This window comes from Vicugna pacos, chromosome 26, assembly GCF_048564905.1.
Source record: "Vicugna pacos chromosome 26, VicPac4, whole genome shotgun sequence".
Lineage (NCBI taxonomy): Eukaryota > Metazoa > Chordata > Mammalia > Artiodactyla > Camelidae > Vicugna > Vicugna pacos.
The window spans coordinates 3388564-3410278 of record NC_133012.1 but is presented as its reverse complement, the minus strand read 5'-3'; the positions used below and the strand labels follow the sequence as shown (position 1 = coordinate 3410278).

Below are 21715 nucleotides of genomic sequence, written 5' to 3'. Positions count from 1 at the left end.
GCATCACGTCTTTTTTAAAATGCACTTAGCTAATGGAGAGTAGGTATCACTGCTCATGACTTATCATCTATGACATACTATTCGATAAATCGTGCCCTGGAAATCACACTTTTTCGCATCCTCTTCGAGGCGCATTTCGCGGTACGCAGGTGGCAGCGCAGCTGCACGGGCCCTTTGTGACTGGGTGATTAGAAGCCAGGCGTCCGCTCGCTGTTCACGACAGCCAATCAGGGCTCAGAACCCCAGAGCTGCACCAATCGGAGATTATCGAAGCCTGAACAAGGGCCAATTGGAGGCTCGAGGCCGAGAGCAGGGTGAGCCGCGAACAGCGATCAATCAGAGGGGAGGAGCGGTTCACCGACGTCCAATCAGCGGCCTCCAGACCTCCCGTCGCGGGGGACGCTGGCGCGAGTCCCGCGGGCCGGCCAATCAGCGGGCGAGCGGCAGCTGGTGCTCCCGGGGAGGGGCGACCGGGGGCGGGGCCTGTCCTCGCGGCCGAACGGTGGGCGATGCGAAGAGCGAGCCGGGTGAGGAGAGCCGGGGCCGGGGTGGGCCTGGGCGCGCGGGGCCGGGGCTGGGGGCGCACGGGGCCGGGACAAGGTCACGGGATGCCGCCGGAGGGACCCTCTGAGCTGCAGGATGCTGCGGGGAGAGGTGAGGGGCTCAGTCCCGGGCTGGGGAGGTGGCCCGCTCCGGCCCGAGGGCTGGGGGAGGAGAGGACACTGTTGCCATGGCGACGCAGGTGCGCAGGCTGGTGACCCTTTTCCGCCCTGGATTGTGCGCACACCTCAGTCCGCCCCCGGCCACCTCCGCCCCGAGCGGCCTCCATCCTCACTGGCTTGCAGGCGGTTGGGCTGCGACCTGCACAAAAATAACCCTCTTTGGCAGCCGCCTCTGCGCCGGGACAGCGTGGCTTCTCGCCGCCCCCTCCCTCCCTCGCGGGCAGAGGGATTAAGCTCGTCCTGCGCCACCTGGTACAGCAGGCCTCTGCGGTGTGACCACCTGGGCCAGTTCACGGGACGGCCACAGCTGGGTTTCAGCGCAGCCGCCTGATTCTGAGGACTGAGAACTAGGGGCACCGTAGGATCCCCCCGATGGATTTATTAAAAAAAGGCATCCAGCCTTGTGCATAACAAGTACGTAGAGAACAGGATCTGAATGAATAAAGACCACGACATCTCCGTTCCATGAAGGACTGCGGGTCTCGAGAAGAAGGAAAGAATGAGGACCCAGCTATGCAGTGACCCACCTACTATGTAATTTTACATCTTCTAGTAACCGTATTAAAAAAAAAAAGGTTAAATTAATTTTCGTATATGTTATTTACCTGATATAAAAATATCAATATGAAATATAATCCTTATTAAGTTAATATTATTGATTAATTAAATTAATACTAAGTTATTGGTAAGCTATCTTAAATTCTTTTTTTCATACAAAGTCCTCAAAATCTGATGTATGTCATATTCACAGGGCATCTCAGTTTGGATCAGCCACATGTTAAGTGCTCAGTGGCCCCATTTGGCTGATGGCTACCCTATGACACTGCACAGTTTTAAACATTTCTTCGTGTGTGTGTGTGTGTGTGTGTGTGTGTGTGTGTGAGAGTTAGTGCCAGATACATGAAACTCATCAGTGTTCTCTGAAGTCCTCTTGTATACAAGGTGGCACTGTGCCCTGAGGCAACAAAAAACAGAAGGCATGGTCTTTTTTTTTTTCTCAAGGAGCTTCCAGTCCAGTTTAAGAAATAGGCACTCAAAAATTAAGCTGAATTTAAACTGGATATGATTCAGGCAGTGATAAGGATAACGGGGCAGTCTCTGACTGATTGACAAAGGAGATGGCTGGTAAGAGTCCTTATGAATTCTAGAGCGGGGTATTTCAGGCTCCTGTAGGAGCGGAAGACTTGAGTCTATCCTTGAAAGGTGGGTAAGAAGACTGGGCTGCTGGACATGTGGGGAGGGTGTTTGGGGTGAGTGGAACTGACCACAGCATCTCTTGTTTCTAGAGTTGAAAATTTGCAGAGTCCTGAGGCTTTCGGACCGAAAAAGACTCTCCTCTCTCACTAACGGTCTCCATCATGATTCATAGCCTGTTCTTGATCAACTCCTCCGGAGATATTTTCCTAGAGAAACACTGGAAAAGTGTGGTCAGCCGTTCTGTTTGTGATTACTTTTTCGAGGCACAGGAGCGAGCGACGGAGGCTGAAAACGTCCCACCTGTCATCCCCACCCCTCACCACTATCTCTTAAGTGTGTACCGGCACAAGATCTTCTTTGTGGCTGTGGTCCAGACAGAGGTCCCGCCCCTCTTCGTGATTGAGTTTCTCCACCGAGTGGTGGACACCTTTCAGGTGCGTGGATGTGAGGGGGCGCATGCCTGTAGGTGACAGAGTGGCTTTATGGTTCTGTTTCCCTTGTATTCAGCCTCAATTAAGGAACTTTGCCAAAAATCAAAACTCTGACATGACTTACTTCCTCTCCCATCTGATAAGAGTCTTGTTTCTGTTTATTCAATAAACAGAATTGGCTGCATTTCTAAAATGACAAATTGTAGACTTTTGAACCTGTTGCCCGAGAAGCCACCCTACTTGGTATGATTGTATACAGTCATTTCAGTTCTAGATATTGGAATTGTCTTTTTATTCACAAGTCTGAGGAGTTTAGATTTATTTATGGTGGACTTGATGTTAACCGTTGTTAACATTGTTTTGAGTCGCATCAAAAAGTGGTGAGTGTGTAAAGACATGTATTTTTAGGTAGAAAAAGCTAAATAATGCTTGTTTCACTCCTCCTGGCAGGGGTCATTGGTGAATCTATACTTCATCCTGGATTTGGGGTGCCTATCCACAGCATTTGAATACCTGTGATGGGCTCTTGTTGCAAATTTAAGATTAGAAAATCTGCTCCCGTGAGAATTTAAGTGACACATTTTACAAGATACAGTTTTCAAGTTCTTTCAGGAATAGACTGGAAGCTCTTGGGGAGGGGGGAGTCTGTTGTAATAGGATGTCAGCACCCTTTATAACACAGGATTCTAGGCTTGCCCAGACCCTGGATCCAGACAGTGAATCCTCTCCCTGAAAGAGTCGCTCAACTTCTAACTTTTGTGGTTATTTGCATAAGTCGGTAATAAAGTAGAATCAGGGGCCCTTTGGTTTAACTTCTGCATCATGTGAGGTAGGGAATCAGTCACATGAATATAGAAATTGTGGGACTGGAGAAGGAGAGAATGAGGACTCAGACATTACGGTAAATTAAAAAGCAAGTCAAAGAGTCCCTTCATTTGCCCTCGTGTGTAGATCACATGTTTAGAACAGCTTTCATCCCCAAAGAATTTAAATATATTTTTAAAAATTTTCCCCCCCAGTTCTTTCTGGTAGTATTGTTCTGGGATTCCAGTGGCATGCTGGTTCCTCCACACGGTGAAAACCTGAGAACTCTAAACCCCAGTCCGTGGAGGAACTGGAAGGAGAAAGACCCAGCAGTTTAGATCTTTGACGGCTCTTCTTCTGAGTCCCACATACGATGCTCAACCCGGCTCTGACTTAACGGTCTCCTTGGCGAAACTCCACTTCTGCTTGAGAACTCCATAGTGATATTATGTAACTTCTTACAAGAAGGAAGTGAGAAAAGGTGTTTCATTTAGTTGAAACCACAGAGGAACTGGGGAAAACAGTGAAGCAGCTAGTTTGGAAGTCTAGGACTTTAGAGCTTGATGTTTTTAAAAATATATTTTTATTGAAGTCTAGTCAGTTTACAATGTTGTGTCAGTTTCTGGTGTACAGCACAATACTTCAGTCATATAGGAACACACATATATTCGTTTTCATATTCTTCTTCACTATAAGTTACAAGATATTGAATATAGTTCCCTGTGCTATACAGTATAAACTTATTGTTTATGTAGTTTATATGTTAGTATCTTCAAATCTCAAACTCCCAATTTATCTCTTTCCACCCGCTTCCTGCCCTGTTAACTGTAAGTTTGTTTTCTATGTCTATGAATCTGTTTCTGTTTTGTAAATAAATTCATTTGTCTTTTTTTTCTATTCCACTTATGAGTGATATCATACGGTATTTGTCTTTCTCTTTCTGGCTTACTTCACTTAGAATGACGATCTCCAGGTCCATCCACGTTGCTGCAAATGGCATTATTTTATTCTTTTTTATGACTGAGTAGTATTCCATTGTATAAATATACCACAGCTTCTTCATCCAGTCATCTGCTGATGGATATTTAGGTTGTTTCCATGTCTCGGCTATTGTAAATAGTGCTGCTCTGAACATTGGGGTGCATGTGTCTTTTTGAATTAAGGTTCCCTCTGGATATATGCCCAGGAGTGGGATTGCTAGATTATATAGAGCTTGACATTTTTGAAGCCCTTGTTAGAAGTAAACGGTCGCATCCTGATGGTAATGTGTTATCTGTTGGGTGTCCTCGGCCTGCATTAGTCCTCCAGTGCTGGACTGTGACAGAAGGGTTCCAGACGTAGAATGAATTGCACACACTTTGCCGTCAACCTTTGCCATACTCACGAGTCTCCTTTCAACCACTGATTTATAAAATCGGGTGAAGTGTTTTATTTTTCAAAATAAAATCACTCTTGAGAAGGAAATGTGTAACTTTTCCCCCCTTCAATCCTCTTTTTTTTTTTTTTTTGAGAGGGGGTAACTAGGTTTTTTTTTAATTTAATTATTATTTTTTTTTAATGGAACTACTGGGGATTGAACCCAGGACCTCATGCATGCTAAGCATGTGCTCTACCACTGAGCTACACCCTCCCCCCTCCTCCTTTTTTTTAAGAAGAAATTTTTTTGTTTGTTTTAGAAACACAGTCCTGGTTCCTAAGTGCTCCTAGATATTGGAATGTCTCTGATCATTGACATCATCTGATGTAATTTGATCATATCCGGAATCTGTGTTCAGTTTTGGGTATCATAATTTGAGGAGACTCTTGCAAAATTAGAGCATATTCAAAGAAATGGCAAGACAAGGAAACAGTCTAGAACCCTACCAAAACATGAGCAGTAGGAGGAACAAACAGGGAGTTCGGGCCCTGAGAAGGAAAATTGAAGTCAAAGCTTGTCCTTGTCTTCAGAGAACTGAGAGGCTGTTACATAAACTTGTTCTGTAAGGCAGATCTAGGATGCCAATGTCAGTTTAGCAAGAGAAAGAACTTTCTAATAAGTGGCGCTGTCCATGAATAGAATGAGCTTTCTCAAAAGGGGGCAAATTTCCTTCAGTGGATGAGTCATCTGAGAGGCCCAGCAGAAGGCGTGCTGACGTTGCTGGGAAGGGCGCACGAAGCGGCAACAAGCATTTCCCCACATCATTTCATCATCATGCATCTTGGTTTATGTTGTGCTATATAGTTGACAAAGCACTTGCACACATACTCTTTTTTTAATTTTAATTTAAAAAAATATTTTGATAGACGTATGCACTAATGAAACCACCGTCACAACCCACAAACATGATAGCTAACATTTCCATCACTCCCCAAGAGGTGAACAATTTCAAATTCTCAATTCATCCCTTCCCACCCACTTTACCCCCCCACCCCCGGTAACTGTAAGTTTGTTCTCTACACATTATTCTCATTTAACCCATCATGTTTAGTTTTTACAACCCCCTGCACCCAGTGGTATTATCCTGATTCTACTATTGGAGAAATCAAGACCCAAATTAGTTAGCATGCCTTAATCTAGTAAGTGACAATTAAGATTATTACCCAGGCCTTGCAGCAACATGGATGGACCTAGAGACAATCATACCAAGTGAAGTAAGTCAGACAGAGAAAGACAAATACCACATGGTTATCATTTATATGTAGAATCTAAAAAACATGAGACAAATGAATTGATTTACAAGACAGAGACAGACTCACAGACATAGAAAACAAACTTACAGTTACCAAAGGGAAAAGGTCAGTGAGGGATAAATTAGGAGTCTGGGATTAGCAGATACAAACTACTATATATAAGACAGACAAACAACAAGGACCTACTGTACAGCACAGGGAACTATATTCAATATCTTATAACCTATAATGAGAAAGAATATGAAAAAGAATATATATATGGATCATATATATTAATATATAAAAACATAAATATGACTGAATCACTATGCTGTACACCAGAAACTAACATAACATTGTAAATCAACAATACTTCAATTAAAAACAAAAGATTATTACCTAGGCCTTCTGACTTGGATTCCAGTGCTTTTTCCACAATCCAGATAATTTAGTATCTAAGTTTAACCTTTGTTAGTAAAAGAACAAAGTCTTATGAGAAGCCTGGCATCTCGTAGGAATGATCCAGAGAGGTTTCCTGGTGTGCCAGCTCACCCCCCTCATTTCATTTTATTTCCCTCCCAAATCTTATTTGCTGTGTAAATATTAAGAAATAGTATAAAAATAAGGGCTAAAAAGATTTTTCAGGCCAATCTGTATCATATCAGGTATCATTTTGCATAATTCTTTCAAATTCATATTCATGGCACATACGATAGTCTAGATTCAGTTTTATATTCTTTCTATTTTATTAGTTGAAGAAACGCCCGAAGAGATTAAATGGCTTCCTCTAGCGTATGAAAGGAGTCGTTAATGGCACTAGTACTGTAACCCAGGCCAGTGTTCGTTCTACTGAACTGGGCTGCCTGCGGGACTGTGCTGACACCTCCTTCACTGACTAGAGAAGAATATCCCAGAAACAGAGGAGACACGTGCACAGGGCCAGATCCCTGCTCTCGGGGAACATTCCTTCACTCACTGCAATCTCAGTGATAAATACGTATACATACTGTGTTTTCATCAGGATTATTTTGGAGTCTGTTCGGAGCCAGTGATAAAGGACAATGTGGTGGTGGTTTATGAGGTACTGGAAGAAATGCTTGACAACGGATTTCCATTGGCTACGGAGTCGAACATCCTCAAGGAACTGATAAAGCCTCCCACCATCCTTCGCACCGTTGTCAACACCATCACAGGTACGGAGGGGGCGCCCACCAAAGGCCGATGGCGTCTTGGGTGGGGCTTAGTCCAGTGTCGTGTGCTGTTCTGAGTGCTTGTCTTTGGGAATCTCAAATGTCCAAGTGCTTTCATCTTGCTCTTCATAGTCTTGTGAGGATAACCTGAAATATTTTTCTGTTATATAGAAAATACCCTGATTTCAATGACAGAATGAACTGTTCTCCTTTTAAAATCGTTTTCTTTCTAATTACAGCCCATGGTTATCGTAGGAATGTCAGAAATACAGAAAAGCACAAAGAACATGAGAATAACTCATAATCCCGCCACATTTTTAACATACTGGTGTATATATTTTTTTGTCTTCTCTATTTAGACAGATTATGGATGGATGGATAGTTTTTTAAACAACTCTTGGGTGTGTATATGTATGTGTGTATGTGTGTGTGAATTCTGATAGCTACATACACCCATGAAATCACCACCACAATCAAGACAGCTAACCTTTCCATCACTCCCCAAGAGGTTCAGTTTTCGAATTCCTCTTGGATATTTTTAAACTTAACTTTTATGAATGTTTTGTGAACGTTATCCCATTATGATAAATATTCACCTGCCTCGTTTTCAATGACGTTACAATTTTCTGCCATAGTTATCTACTCTGTCCCTGTTTATAATGTTTCTGATTTTTCGTTCTTTTAAATAACAATGAATTAGCATTATTCTACCGAGATCTTTGTGCACACCTAGAATGATTTCTCTTCAGTACTGGCAATGGAAGTACTGGATCAAAGGGTGTCTGCATTTTAAGGACTTCAGTGCGTTGTGCCCAACTGCCCCTCAGAAAAGTTGCACCAATTTACACTTTCAGGAGCAATGCCTATGCAACCTAGTCAACCCTATTCTTATTATTTTAAAAAACTTTGGCAGTTTGATACTTATTATTTACACACTTGTTTTTATTACTAAGGAAGTTAAAACCCATTCAAGTGTTTGTTGACTGTTTTCCCTCTATTGTGATTCACCTTTTTGGGTCCTTTGCCCATTTTTTGGTTGTTGAAATATTTTTTCTTTTTTCATTTTTTAATACAATTTACAATAATAATTTAAATTTAAGAGAATTCTTTTCACTTTAGGATATTAAACTGACACATGTACTGGAAATGCACACGATGGTTTGTAGTTCTTTTTATGTTTTGAATATTCTGTGTGGATTTTTTTCTCCCAGCCTGCTCCTTGTCACTGAACATTGTTCCAGGTGGTGTTTAGCCACGTTTAACATTTTTTGATTTTGGCAAATTAATCATACTGCTTCATTAAGGTTTTATATTTGGGATCTTGCTTAATATACAGTGTTTACAGGGGTTTTCATGGAATTTGACAAACTTATTGAAAAATACACTTTAAAAAGTATAAATATATAAGTATGGCCAGGATAATTCTGACAAATAATTACAAAGGGGTTGGAAGAATTTGCCCTGTCAAATATCAAGGCATATTAAGTTCATATAATGCATAAGACAAAACTTCATAGAATAGATAGAAGAGCTGGGACAGTTTTGGAGAAAAAAATTTTTTTTTAAAACGAGAAAAAAATTTGTCCTATCAGATTCAAGATATATTATGAAGTTTCAGTAATTTTTAAATATTATTAAAATATAGTATTAATAAATAGATAAACAATGATTGGGATAAAATAGAAAGTCCAGAAAGAGACACTTGCTTTTATAGGAATTTGGTATAGATAAATGTGCTCAGATGTCGAATCAGTGGACCCCAGGCCAGTTGTTAAATATGTTGTACTGGGACAGTCAGCTTTGATACAGAAGAGAAATGAAGTTCCCCTACTCATTCTATACACAAAATAAATTCCAGTTGGATCAAGAGTCAAACACACACAAACAAACTTCAAAATTGTTAGAAGAAAATATTGGAGAATGTCTTTTTGATCTCGAAGGGAAGGTCTTCTTTTTTTAAAAGTATAGTTTCTTCTAGTTCTTTCATGGTTTTATTTTTAGACTTAATTCTTTAATCCATTTGGAATTATATTGGTATACAATATAAGATAAGGCTGTATGTTTTTTTCTCCAAAATTGTCAGTCAGTTTCCCTAGCACCATTTATTGAATACTTTATCCTTTTCCCCTGTTTTAAAATATTTTTATCTTGTACTAAGTCATTGGATTTTTGGTTTGTTTTTAGGCTCTTCTGCCTTGTTACCATACTGCTTTAATTATTATAGCTTGATGATACATTTTAATACCTACTGCCTCTTTTTTTATAGTTTCTTATTTTAAAATTTTTAATAGTTTCTTTTTTTTAAACTAAAAAAAACTTTTGCATTCTTTTCATACTGCCTCTTTTTAAGAAAACAAATTTTCAATATTCTGGGTTCATTTAAACCTTAAAAACTTTGTTAGTGCCAGAATCATTTATGGTATGAAGTCAGTGTCCTGAATCTCACTGAAATCTAGAAAAGATATCTGAGAACCACTTTCGAATAGGTGAAATGTTCTGTAAACACGCTATGTGCGTGTGTTTAACATTTCTTTCTTTAGATTAAAAAGATCCAGGTTACAGACAAAGAAAATAGATTTTAAATTAGTTTTTCTATTTCAGAACTTCAGTGTAGAACTTTTGAATTAAAAAAAAAAAGTATTTTTGATGCCTGTGGGGGAAAAACAAGTCAAGGAATCAATTTTCAGTGCTTATAGACAGGAAATGATCTGATTTATACTCTTTTCCTAAGTTTCAGTATTAGTATGAGAGAGACTATGTTGATGTATACACTTTAAGAACTGGCATACATCTGCCTAAGAGCCACCTCAAACTAGAATACTGTTTCTACCCGTGAAAATTTTACATCAATATGTAGATTACCATCCCTACTGAAAGCCAATGCATTATTTAAGCTGCAAGCTATTGTGGAATTTGAGAGACCAAGTTCAGGTTACTTTCAAAACCAAAATATGACATCTGTTTCCCAGGTAACCTTTTTAAAGCTTTATTCTGCTTGAGGAGGCAGACCAGATGGTGACAAGCTTTAAAACGGACTTTGTGACCAAGATAAAAGTTGGGAAAACTCTAGTCTTTTTTTAAAAAAATTCTTGAACTAAGTGCACGAATAGTGGATGTGCATGGAGACTTGTAGGGAAGTGTTCTGTGGTCATGAGATCACTGGTTCTCTCTAATTGTCAAATATTCTCTGTCTCAGGAAGCACCAACGTGGGGGACCAGCTTCCCACTGGGCAGCTGTCGGTGGTGCCTTGGCGACGGACCGGGGTGAAATACACCAACAACGAGGCCTATTTTGATGTGATTGAAGAGATTGATGCCATCATTGATAAGTCAGGTGGGTGCCTCTGAGCCATTGACAGAGCTGTGAAAACAGAGAGAGGCCCCTTTCAGATGGTGTCTGCTAGTATCAGAATTGTCCCCCATTCATGGTCATTCATTTTGACTTGGTGCCAAGCACTGTGTCCTGGGAATGAACTGAAATATTATGAGACAGATGACATAGCCATACATGTAGAAACTCCTAAAGACACCCACAAAAAACTGTTATAGCTAATAAACAATTCAGTCAAGTTGTAGGATACAAAATCTGCATGCAGAAATCAGTGGCATGTCTACACAAACAACGAACTATGCAAAAAGGAAACTAAGGAAACAGTCTCATTTACAATAGCAATAAAAAGAATAAAATACTTAGGAATAAACTTAACCAAAGAGATTTATATACGGAAAATTACAAAACACTGATCAAGAAAATTAAAGGAGAACAGATGAATGGAAATGCCTGCTGTCTTCAGGGATTGGAAGAATTAATACTGTTAAATGGTCATAATACCCAAAGCAATCTATCCCCATCAAAACCCCAGATGCGCTCCACATCAAAATCTCAATGGTATTCTTTATAGAAAGAGGCAAAAAAAAAACCCTAAAATTCGTATGGAACCGCAAAAGACCCCAAATAGCCAAAGCAAGAACAAAGCGAGAGACTTCGCAATTCTCTATTTCAAAACAGATTACAAAATTACAGTAATCAAAACTATAAGACAGACATAAAAACAGACATACACTGGGGGAGGGCATAGCTCAGTGGCAGAGTGCACGCTTAGTGTGCACGAGGTCCTGGGTTCAATCCCCAGTCCCTCCATTAAAAAATAATAATAGTAAAACAGACATACACCAGTGAAACAGAATAGAAAGCTTAGAAATAAATGCATATATTTATAGTCAACTGATCTTCAACAAGAGTGCCAAGAACATAGCGGGGAAAGGCTAGTCTCTTCAGTAAATGGTGTTGGGAAAACTGGACAGTCACACGTGGAGGAATAAGACTGGCCCTTTATCTCGCATCACATATGAAAATCAACCCAAAATGGAGTAAAGACTTAAATGTAAAACCTGGAACCATAAAACTACTAATGGGAAACACAGGGAAGAAGATTCTAGACATGGGTTCTGGGAAATGACTTTTTCAGATATGACACCAAAAACAAAGGCAACAAAAGGAAAACCAGACCAATGAGACTGTGTCAAACTGAAGAGCTTCTGTACAGCAAAGGAATCAATCAGCAGAGTGAAAACCTACGAATGAGAGAACATATTTGCAAACCATGTATCTGGTAAAGGGTTAATATCCAAAATACATAAGGAACTCACACAACTCAATAACAAAAACCCAAATAACCTGACTAAAAAGTGGGCAAAAGACCCAAATAGACATATTAAAAAAAAAAAAAAGACACACAAATGGCCAACAGATATATGAGAAGGTACTCAGCGTCACCAGTCATCAGGGCAAAGCAAATCAAAAACCACAGTGAGACATCACCTCACCCCTCACATCAAAAAGACGAAAGATAATAAATGTTGGCAACGATGCGGAGGAAAGGGAACCCTGGTGCACTGTCGGTGGGGGTGTAAGTTGGCCCAGCCACCGTGGAGAACAGTATGGAGGTGCCTCAGAAAATTGCAACTACCTTCTGGTCCAGCATTCCCACTTCTGGGTATTTATCCAAAGTAAATGAAATTAGTATCTTGAAGAGATATATGCGCTCCCATGTTCATTGCAGCATTATTTGCAATAGGCAAGACATGGAAACAGGGACAATTTCACTTATATGTGGAATCTAAAAGAGTCAGACTCATAGAAGCAGAGGGTAGAATGGCAGTGAGCTAGAAGGAGGGGAGAGAGACGTGTGGAGATGTTGTTCAAAGGGTACAAAGTTTCAGTTATGCAAGATGAGTAAGTTCTGGAGGTTTAATATACAGCACGGAGACTATAGTTGTATATTTCTCCCCCCAACATTACTGAGGTGAATTGACAAAATTGTAAGATATTGAAAGTGGACATGATGGTGGCTTGCTGTACATGTGCACTGTGAAGGGATTGCCCTCACCTGCTTAAATTCACGGATCTGTCACCTCATGTGTATTGTACACTTGGAATTGCTAAGAAGATAGAACTTAAGTTCTCTCACCACAAAACAAACAAACAAAAACTAATTATGTGGGTGATGGAGTTTTTTTGTTTTTTTAATGGAGGGACTGGGGATTGAACCCAGGACCTCGTGCATGCTAAGCATGTGCTCTACCACTGAGATCTATCCTCCCGCCACAAACAGGTGCGACTTTATCTAAGGTAATAGAAGTTGAATTTTAGGGGCGCAGATGAACTTGGATGGGCAGGAGGGGCCGTGCTGGGAAGCTGAAAGGGGTCCACGTCTTGATGTGGGTGGTGTGTGCCCAGGTGTGTACACATGTAAAACTCCACTGAGCTGCGCGCACTGACGGTTCATGCATTTCACTCTGAGTTCTACCTCAATGAAAAAGTGAAAAAGCAAAACCCCCAAAGCCCTAGCTGGCCAGATCATGAAGGGTCTCGTGTGCCACTTTCAGGAGCACCATTAGGAGCAACTGAAGAATTTTTAGATAAGGAGTGACTTGAGGAGATTTGTCGTCTAGGAGTGGCCGTCTGGCCTCCATGGGCAGCACAGCTTGGGTGGGGCAGCCTGGGGGCCGGGGAGGCAGGAGGCTGTTGAGTCCAGGACAGGATACAGACATCCACAGTGGTGGTGAGGATGGAGAGGGACAGAGAGATGGAAGGACCCAAGTCACAGGAAAGATGGGAATGGGTCCTTGTTGGGATGTGGGCGCCGAGGAGGTGGTCATTGTCAAGGATACATCTGTGCTTCTGGCCGAGGCAATGGAGTGGATGGTCTCATGAAGGAAAGGCACGTAGGAGTTGCAGGTCCAGGAACAAAGAGAACAGACTCACTTTTTGGCACGTAGAGTTTGAAGTGCCTAGGTGACGTCCCAGTGGAGCTGTTCTACTGGCAAGAGTGAGGCTGACCTGGGGAAAAGCTGAGGAAGTAACTGACCAGCAGTGAACATTGCAGCCTTAGGAAGTAGGTCCAGTGACCCAAGGAGACCATGGCAGGTTCGTGGGAAAAGTTCAGAACCATGAAAAGGTGTGGACCTGTACAGACTGTGCAGAGGGAAACCCGCAGGAGGCACGAGGGAGAAGGCGAGAAAAGCAGGTTTAAGGGGGTAGCAGGTCTTGCGGCAGGGAGACCCTGCTAGTAAAGACCAAAAGATCCCACCCATTGGGCGGCTAGGCCCCTGGGGGTCCTGAGGGAGAGCGGTTTCTGATCCAAATTCAGTCTTTTGAGACAGTGATGTTCTGTTCGATTCTGGTACTAGATGGAAAACTGCTTTAGGCTGGTACCCACCTCACGGCTCTCTTACCCCCACTACTGCATCAGCGTGTCTCCTACTGGATGTGCAGCTGAGAAACGTTTCAAAGGATGGACAGCTGGATTGGGCCGATGATTTGGATGGAGGGACAGAAGGGAAGAAGAAAGACAACAGGGGAGTGAAGGAAGAAGGAAGGAAATAAGTCGGGGAGGAAAAGAGAAAGTCCAAGGAGGAGGGAGGGAGGAAATATGGTAGTTGGGCAGGACGGGGAGGGGTTTACCTTATTCCGTCTTCCTCGGCCCAGGTTCCACCATCACCGCGGAGATCCAGGGGGTGATTGATGCCTGCGTCAAGCTGACCGGGATGCCCGACCTGACGCTCTCCTTCATGGTAAGACCCCGGGCCAGAGGGTCAGTTCTGGGGATGGGAAATCAAATGCTTCCCGAAAGGCAGAGGGGCGAGAAGAGGATGAACCCGGGGGAAGTCAGCAAGGACGGCCACCCAGCTGGCGTCAGGCTGGACTTTTCTAGAAGTAGCCGCAGAATCTGTGTTAAGGGAAGCAGCAGCTCGCTTACTTGCCAGAGAGGAACACGGGTGTTTTAACTGCTGCCTGTCACCCCAGAACCCCAGGCTGCTGGACGACGTCAGCTTCCATCCCTGTGTCCGCTTCAAGCGCTGGGAGTCCGAGCGCATCCTCTCCTTCATCCCGCCGGACGGGAACTTCCGCCTGCTCTCCTACCACGTCAGCGCCCAGAAGTAAGTGGTCCTCGGGACCCAGCGCGCGTGCGCATGCGTGTGCGCAGAAACAGTATCCGTAGTGACGGGGGACTCAGGCTCTGGGGTGACGTGGGCTCTAATTCCAGCCTCTGTCCTGACTAATCGGGTGACCTCGGGCGGGTTGCTTCTTTCCGCGTCTGTCTGCGTGTCTGTAAGTCGAAAATGATGAAAGTACCTGGTTATGAGGATTAAATAAGAATCTGAATAATGCTTAACCCCAAGTGCGTTCTCATTCACTTTGCTTTTGTTATTTTTGTTATTATCATATGCCTAAATAAGAACATTTATTTTCTCAAATTGGAATCTGAGAACACCTACCTGTCTGTACTCAATCCCTCCAACCCCTCAAAAAGCAACAAATTATGCTATAAAAATCATAAAATTTAGTGATCTTTGGTTTCAGACATCCTGTTTAATGTGGAGACTAAGGGCTTTCAGTGGAAGATGTAGCGTGAACGGTGTGCAGATGAAACAGCGCCAGGAGAGCTCACAGCCACCGAAGCCTCAAAATAAATGGTTTAAGGAAATACCTGGGCGCTTAAGAGCACAGGCTCTGGCATCAGACTGCTCATGCTTAAGCTGCACCTGCAGTACTTGGGCTACATGACCTTGGGCCCTCAGTCAACCTCAGTTAAGTGTCAGGGCATCAGTATTCATATCATCAGGACAGGAGCAGTGCCCACTGCATTCTTCCTGGAGGGTTAAAATGAAATAATGGAAAACATGTAGGGTAGTACCAGCAGGCACACAGGAAGTACTCACCAGATGCTGAGAACCGTTATGACGTTAGGATTATTCTGTGATTTCGCGATTTCCTCTTCTGTCAAACCGTGAGGACCTATCCTACCTCTTAGGGTTTTTGTAAGGATCAGACTCTCCGGGTAAAAGCACACTTAACAAATTGTGAAAGGTCCAGGAGGTGTGCGTGACTCCCCCAAGTACAAAAAGTCATTGGTCGCATGTCACAAAGGAAAACAAAGGTGACCCCTCATTTTTGTGTGGCATGCCTTCCTCAGAGGACACTGAGTATATGCGCTGGTTTGGGGTTTTGTTTGTTTGGGGAGGGGGACTAGGTCTATTTATTTATTAAAAAAAATTTTTTTTTCAGTGGAGGTATTGGGGATTGTACCCAGGACCTCATGCATGCTAGTTATGCATGCCACCACTGAGCTCTGCCCTCCCCCTGGTTTTGTTGATATTATTGAAATCATTGGAAGAGTTAGTTTACTTACTAGACAGCATCTTAGCTTTACAAAAAGAAAAAAAGATGTCTGTGGTTTTTTTCTTGTGCTTACTTTGTAAGACAGGTAGTAGGGAAGGGAGGAAAAGTTCCCAGCATGGGGAAAAAAAAAGGGAAATGTTGCCACTTTTCCGGTACGTTAATGACACGGGGCCTTTTGTATCTCTCTTTTCCAGTCTGGTGGCAATTCCAGTGTATGTCAAACACAGCATCAGTTTCCGGGACAGTAGTTCCCTGGGACGCTTTGAAATAACGGTGGGCCCTAAGCAGACCATGGGGAAGACCATAGAGGGCGTGACTGTCACCAGCCAGATGCCCAAAGGGGTCCTGAACATGAGCCTCACTCCGTCTCAGGGGACACACACGTTTGACCCTGTCACCAAGGTAGGAGACTGAGCAGGAGGCTGGAGTTGCTGATGTGGTAAATAGAAGGAAAGGGGAGACTGATCAAGGGGCATTGTTTTCTCCTCAAGATAATATATGGTAACAGTAGTGTCCTCTGCTGGAAAATGCCGCAAAGGCAGCTTGTGCTACTGTGAACAGAGGCCTGAGCTCAGGCACCCCGGATAAAGATTCCACTGTAACTTGTCCTTTCCCGTTTCTTTGGAGATGCTGTCTTGGGATGTAGGAAAAATCAATCCCCAAAAGCTACCAAGTTTGAAGGGGACCATGAGTCTTCAGGCCGGAGCTTCCAAACCAGACGAGAACCCCACAATTAACCTGCAGTTTAAGATCCAGCAGTTGGCCATTTCCGGTAAGTGGCCTCCAGTCTTGGGGGCCTTGAAGGCACTGATGTCAGAAGGCCTCCCGGGGGGCGTCCCCTGTCTCCAAAGTTTGCTTTCATTCCCTGATACGTAATCTTTAGTAAAGTCTTTCCTGGCACATTTCTGGGCAAGTTTATAATCCTTACTTTGAGGCTGGCCTGAGTGATGTGAATAAAAGTGTCCAAGACACAAACCAGAAGGAAATCATATTGATAGACAGAAGTGTTCGCAGGCTGCTGTGGAGTACCCCTGGGGTGGTGAATGTGGGGCTCCCAGAGCTTTCAATATGAGGCTGAATCCGCATTCTCAGCTGGTCACTGAAAAGAAGGCTTCCCTACCTTTCCCCCAGTTTCAGAAGATTTCACATTTCTGTTACCATTTGGAACCCTCGGGCTGATCTGAGTTGGTCTCCTGAGGTCTGTACCTGCTGCAGTAAGAAGAACAGTAGTTACCACTCGCTGGGCGTGCGCTGTGTGCCCGGCACTGTTTTAGGCTCTTGTCATCTATTTTCTTACCTAATCCTTAGAACGACCCTTCAAGATGGATGGGAGGTGACTTCAGCTGTACACAAAGGTTCTGGTTTTCTTTACCAACAGACGTGGCCTAATTTAAGTGATCAGAATTCATTTAAACGGTGAACTCTTTCACCTTAAGACACTTAATAAACTTTAAAAGCTCTGTACAGTATAAAATGTTCTTTTCTTAGTACGTTGAGAAAACTGAGGAGGCATTCGTCTATTAATCCATCATTTTCCATCATTAATTTATTCATTCAGTTCTACTTTATTTGATTCTGAGTTCATTAACTTTGTTATTGATTCAATCATTCAGCCCCTTCAGCTTGAGAAAGATGTGGAGGGAGGGGTTTTATTTTTTCTCTTACCCTCATTTCAGCCTGCAGAGAACTTTCTGCCCTTCCTACCAGGAGCCAGTCTCCCAAAAGGATAGCTTTTTTGTTGGAACAGGTTTCCACCAAGAGTGAAGACTGTCGGCTTCTTGTAAGTGACAGAAATCAGGGCACGTATTTTCTGGCTCACTGTCTCAGCCTGCTCTGGGCCACCAATCTCTTTGATTTGAAAGGAACCTACATGGTTCTGCCCACCTGCTTCTTCCTGTCTATTTTTTTGAGTGAGTATAGTCAGTTAACGTGTGTCAGTTTCTGGCATACAACATCACGTCTCAGTCATGCATATGTTTACGCCTGCTTCTTTTGAATAATGCCTGTGTCTTATTCCTCCTTCCTTCCAGGACTCAAAGTGAATCGTCTGGATATGTATGGAGAAAAGTACAAACCCTTTAAGGGCATAAAGTACATGACCAAAGCGGGGAAGTTCCAAGTCCGAACCTGAAGGCAGAGTTTGGCCGAGCAAACAGTGATGAACACTTTTTCATTTCTTCCTTGTTTAAAAGCAAAAGCAATCAGCCCATCTCCTAGGTCAGTGCCCCATTCTGGCCCCACCCGCTCCTGTTTTTCCTCAGCCTTCAGTGCCATGGAACGGATGCAGGGAGAAAGGGGTTGCCGGAGAGGCCGGGACAGAACTGGACACGCCGGCAGCAGGGCAGAGGTGGGCGATGGAGGGACGGTCCTGCCTCCATACCAAACCGTCCTAAGCGGGGTCCCCCAGAGGAAGACTAGCACTCGTTGCTCGCTTGGCTTTAATTCTCCAAAGCCAAGGAAAGACTACTTTGTTCTTGTTTTTAAGGTGGAAAGAAAGATTAGACAGAGAGCAAGCTTGGAAGGAAAATGAATGTTCCCCGAGGAAGGGACAGGGAAGGCTCTGCTCTGAGGGGAGCCCCAGGTGTGCGGACACCCTCAGGTGGGGGCAGAGAGGAGCCCGCCAGCCCCACAGGCGGGAGGGGGGCAGAGAACAGAGGCGAGGTAGCTTCTTTTTAACCCCTCTGCTTTCACTCACACATAAACATCTGTACTTCTAGAAATGAGCTGGGAACTCCCCACATTCAAGTCCACTACTGACATGGAAACCCCGGGAGAATCTGATTTTCCCTTAAAGATGACAGTGATGTCCGACCAGGTTTCAGATGCTGACCGCCACTTGCCATTAGCACTTGGTCTGTCACCTCCCATGAGAAGGTGACCCGCCCCCTGCCCAGCACTGGTTGCCCAAAATGTCTCTTTCCCTGACCCCAGACAATCCCAGTGACTCCACTTCCCCAACCCTTTCCCTGCTCCCTGAGGAGAGTTTTCAGAGATGCCGATCGCATCCCCCTGGGGCGGCCAGGTTTTGTGCAGCACAGTATTGGAGAGTGGATGGCCCCCTCATTCCTCGTGGAGGGGTCCCAGCCCTGGGACCCAGGATTGTCAGTGCGGGACTGGTCCTGCAGCCGGAGCCTCCCGTCGGAAACGTGTCTCCATCAGTAACCCCAGGTGAACAGGAAGCTTACCACTGAGGCCAGGTCAGCCCTGGGAGCCTCCCAGGAGTTTCCTGAGTCTCTTCTGTTCTCTACCAGGTAGTATATTTATTCCCAATACAAATCTACCAGCCCATTTTTGTTTTAAGACAAAATCCCCTAAATCTTTGAACACACCGGATGCTGTCGGAAGGTGGGCCACGTTGCTCGTGTATCGCGCAGTTTAAAAAACACGGCAGCTGAAGGAGCCGCTCAGGCCTTCCCAACGAGTAACTGAAATTCCAGTTCAGAATGCTCGTTACCCCTTTAATTATTGATACAAAAGACAGGTTTTTAAAATGATAGTTGAAGGAGTAATATTTGCTCTGTTTCATGCATTGAGAAAAACACCTTGTGCTCTGCAAACCCTATAGTCTTTCTCTAAAGCCCTGGTTCCAGATACTTCAGCAATTTTCCCCCCTAGCTTTATCTTCCTACTTGCTGGACTTGTTTTTGCTGCAGAATAATGTTGCTTTGTGGTTCTTCCTGGGATAAACTGTGCCGTGTACACCCCGATGTGTCTCATCCTCCATCACTCCAGACTTGGTCCTGGATTTCTGGGTGCCACACACCCACCTGCCATGGTAGGGAGACAGCTCTGCTGGTGGATCCCGGAACACCGGAACAACTTCTCTCCCGGGTCCTGGAGGATTTCAGGGTTTCCTTCGTCACAGGAAACCACCAGTCTTGGTCCCTGAATATTCTTTGGTTTATAAGTCCAGCTGTGTTATTTCCTCCAGGACAGCTCATCCTAATTTGAAGGGAAGGACTTAGGAGAAATAAAGGGGGTGTGTGATCTGCAGGCCTTAGCATGGGAGGCCCCACCGGACCCAGACCCCTAGGCGACCCCTCCACCCAGCGGTGTGTCAGCCTGAGTGATGCCAGGCAACACCACTGAGCTGCTCTGGTCCGTACGTGTTTAATGTGCAGTAGCATTTAAACCTGTTTAAACCTTAATAAAGTTGAGTTTTACCAGTCCTTCACATCATAAGTGTTCATGTCCTAGGACCACCGGGTGCACACCCCGGTGGAGGCAAGAGGAAATAAATCAGTTCGGGGGATCTCACTGCTTCCACGCTTTGCAGCCAACAGGCCTGAAGGAAGCCACTTGTAGTTTGGGGGCGTTGGCGTTAACAGCATGTTGAAGGGCATGAGAACAAGGGACCAAATCAATCCAACGCCGTTTCCCCAGCGGGTGAAAGACAAGTTCAAGCTGCCGCTGCCTGTCGCGGCTCCCTGTGCTCTCCATCTTTGTAGCTTGATTAATGTGGGCATGAAGCGGGGATTCGAGGCCCTAGTCATCCTACTTTTAGTGGAGATCTGAGGGTAAGCCACACGGCAGCTCCTGGGAAGTGTAGACACTGGTCATTCTCCAGTGTCTGTCCTAATTTCCCTCCGTGGGTCCCTTTCTGTACGCTAACCACCCTAAGTCGTTAATACCTCTTTTCCCTTGGTCTGGCTGTTCCTGTAGCATGGTGGGTGTGACCAGGTACGGTTTATAATACTTGTAATTTCCTCTCTGGCCAGTAGGTGGTGACTCGGTGCCAGCCATGAAATTAATTTTTTTAATTGAAAGAGTTTTGCAAAGCGAATTGAGTTTGGGACTCTTCAGCTTCCCCTCCAAGATCCCAAAACTGGGGATTTTGTGAGTCTTTGACTTTCAAAGTTAAACATAGAGCCAAAGTTTAAGACGCTCTTTTTGACAACCTGACTTAAGATTGGGGATAGGTGTTTTGATTAAATCTGAGTTCCTCCAGGTCTTCAGCCACTGAAACCGTTTGCACAGTTTTCTGAGAATCTTCCTTGTTCTTTGGGTCTATTAGCAGCTATTTGTTTTGTTAACCAGCTGGAGATAATATAATAAAGTACTATTTAATTTCCCTTTATCCCCTTTTCCTTCCCCTGACAAGTCCCAGACATTTTATCCTGAATTCCCTCACCCACCCCAGGTAATGATGCATTGTGCTTTGAATGCGTTTTAGCAAAATCCAAATGCATCCTTCTGGCAGGGCTGGGACTCTGCCCTGTGGCTCAGTCAGCAGCCTCTCCTGAGCAATTGTCTTCATCCAGCCTGTGGTTTCCAGGACTTCACTCAGAGGAATGTCGGAGCCTTTTAACTTTGCGTCTCCATCAAAGGAGGCCTTACTGCTCCGGTTCATTTCATTGACCCAACTATCTGAAGAAAAGCTTGTCATGCAAAGGAGGAGGGGATGAAATCAGCCGAATTCCTGCCAGAGATGCAGCAGCCGGGGGTCTTACTGCCGTCCTCCAGCAACGTTTTCCCCAAACGGCTGAGATGTACATCTACCTAAAACAAAATCTGCCACTTTCACAGGGGAACTTGGAGCAGGCTAAAGTCAAATCTGTGACTTCAGTTTCCATGACTTGCATTTATTGAACTGGTCTAGGGACTGAGCATTTCAGGGAAGTTGGTGTTTACCCCCCTGAATCAAGCTTGCTTTCTTTTGTGGGTTGGAACTACTTTTCCTCTAAGGACCGCTAAGCTGAGCAGTTCTGACAGCCGAGAGAGAGAGAGAGAGAGAGAGAGAGAGAGAGAGAGAGAGAGAGAGACAGAGACAGAGACAGAGACAGAGACAGAGACAGAGAGAGACCGCTACGACCACATTTTTTCCTCCAAAGAGCTTTCAACACGCACCCAACAGCAAGCATGACACGATTCTGGGGTGTCAGTGATAATAAACACTGTCAGGCACCAGCCAGTTGTGTGGGATGGATTTCAAGAGTGACTAAGAAAGTAGTTGAAGAGAAGCAGACAGCAGCATTCCTTAAGAAACATACTTGTGTGGACTGGTCTGGGAGTTAATTCTTTCTGATGAGCAGAAAA

General features: G+C 44.1%; 1 protein-coding gene across 7 annotated transcripts; it reads left to right on the top strand.

Moving 5' to 3' along the window:
- The first annotated feature begins 470 nt into the window (after positions 1-470).
- Positions 471-19849, top strand: AP3M2 (adaptor related protein complex 3 subunit mu 2). Of its 7 annotated transcripts, none has more exons than XM_072950197.1 (10): positions 510-527; positions 889-1256; positions 2009-2353; positions 6825-6996; positions 10190-10327; positions 13985-14070; positions 14303-14436; positions 15874-16081; positions 16307-16451; positions 17710-19849. In XM_072950197.1, the coding sequence occupies exons 3-10, from the start codon at positions 2081-2083 to the stop codon at positions 17808-17810; spliced, it is 1257 nt and encodes a 418-aa protein (XP_072806298.1). In that variant the 5' UTR covers positions 510-527; positions 889-1256; positions 2009-2080; the 3' UTR covers positions 17811-19849. The 7 variants fall into 7 exon arrangements, 6 of the variants coding, with proteins under 6 accessions (XP_031547420.1, XP_072806299.1, XP_072806298.1 ...); XM_072950196.1 differs by lacking the exon at positions 510-527 and adding an exon at positions 547-654; XR_012064359.1 differs by lacking the exon at positions 510-527 and having other exon boundaries at positions 663-1256; positions 17710-18278; positions 18702-19849.
- The last annotated feature ends 1866 nt before the right edge of the window (positions 19850-21715 follow it).

Coding starts and splice junctions, on each gene's coding strand:
- AP3M2 (XM_031691560.2), top strand. CDS start 2,081: ATGATTCATAGCCTGTTCTTGATCAACTCCTCCGGAGATATTTTCCTA. Junction 14,437..15,873: donor TACCACGTCAGCGCCCAGAA/GTAAGTGGTCCT, acceptor TCTCTTTTCCAG/TCTGGTGGCAATTCCAGTGT. Junction 16,082..16,306: donor CGTTTGACCCTGTCACCAAG/GTAGGAGACTGA, acceptor GTTTCTTTGGAG/ATGCTGTCTTGGGATGTAGG.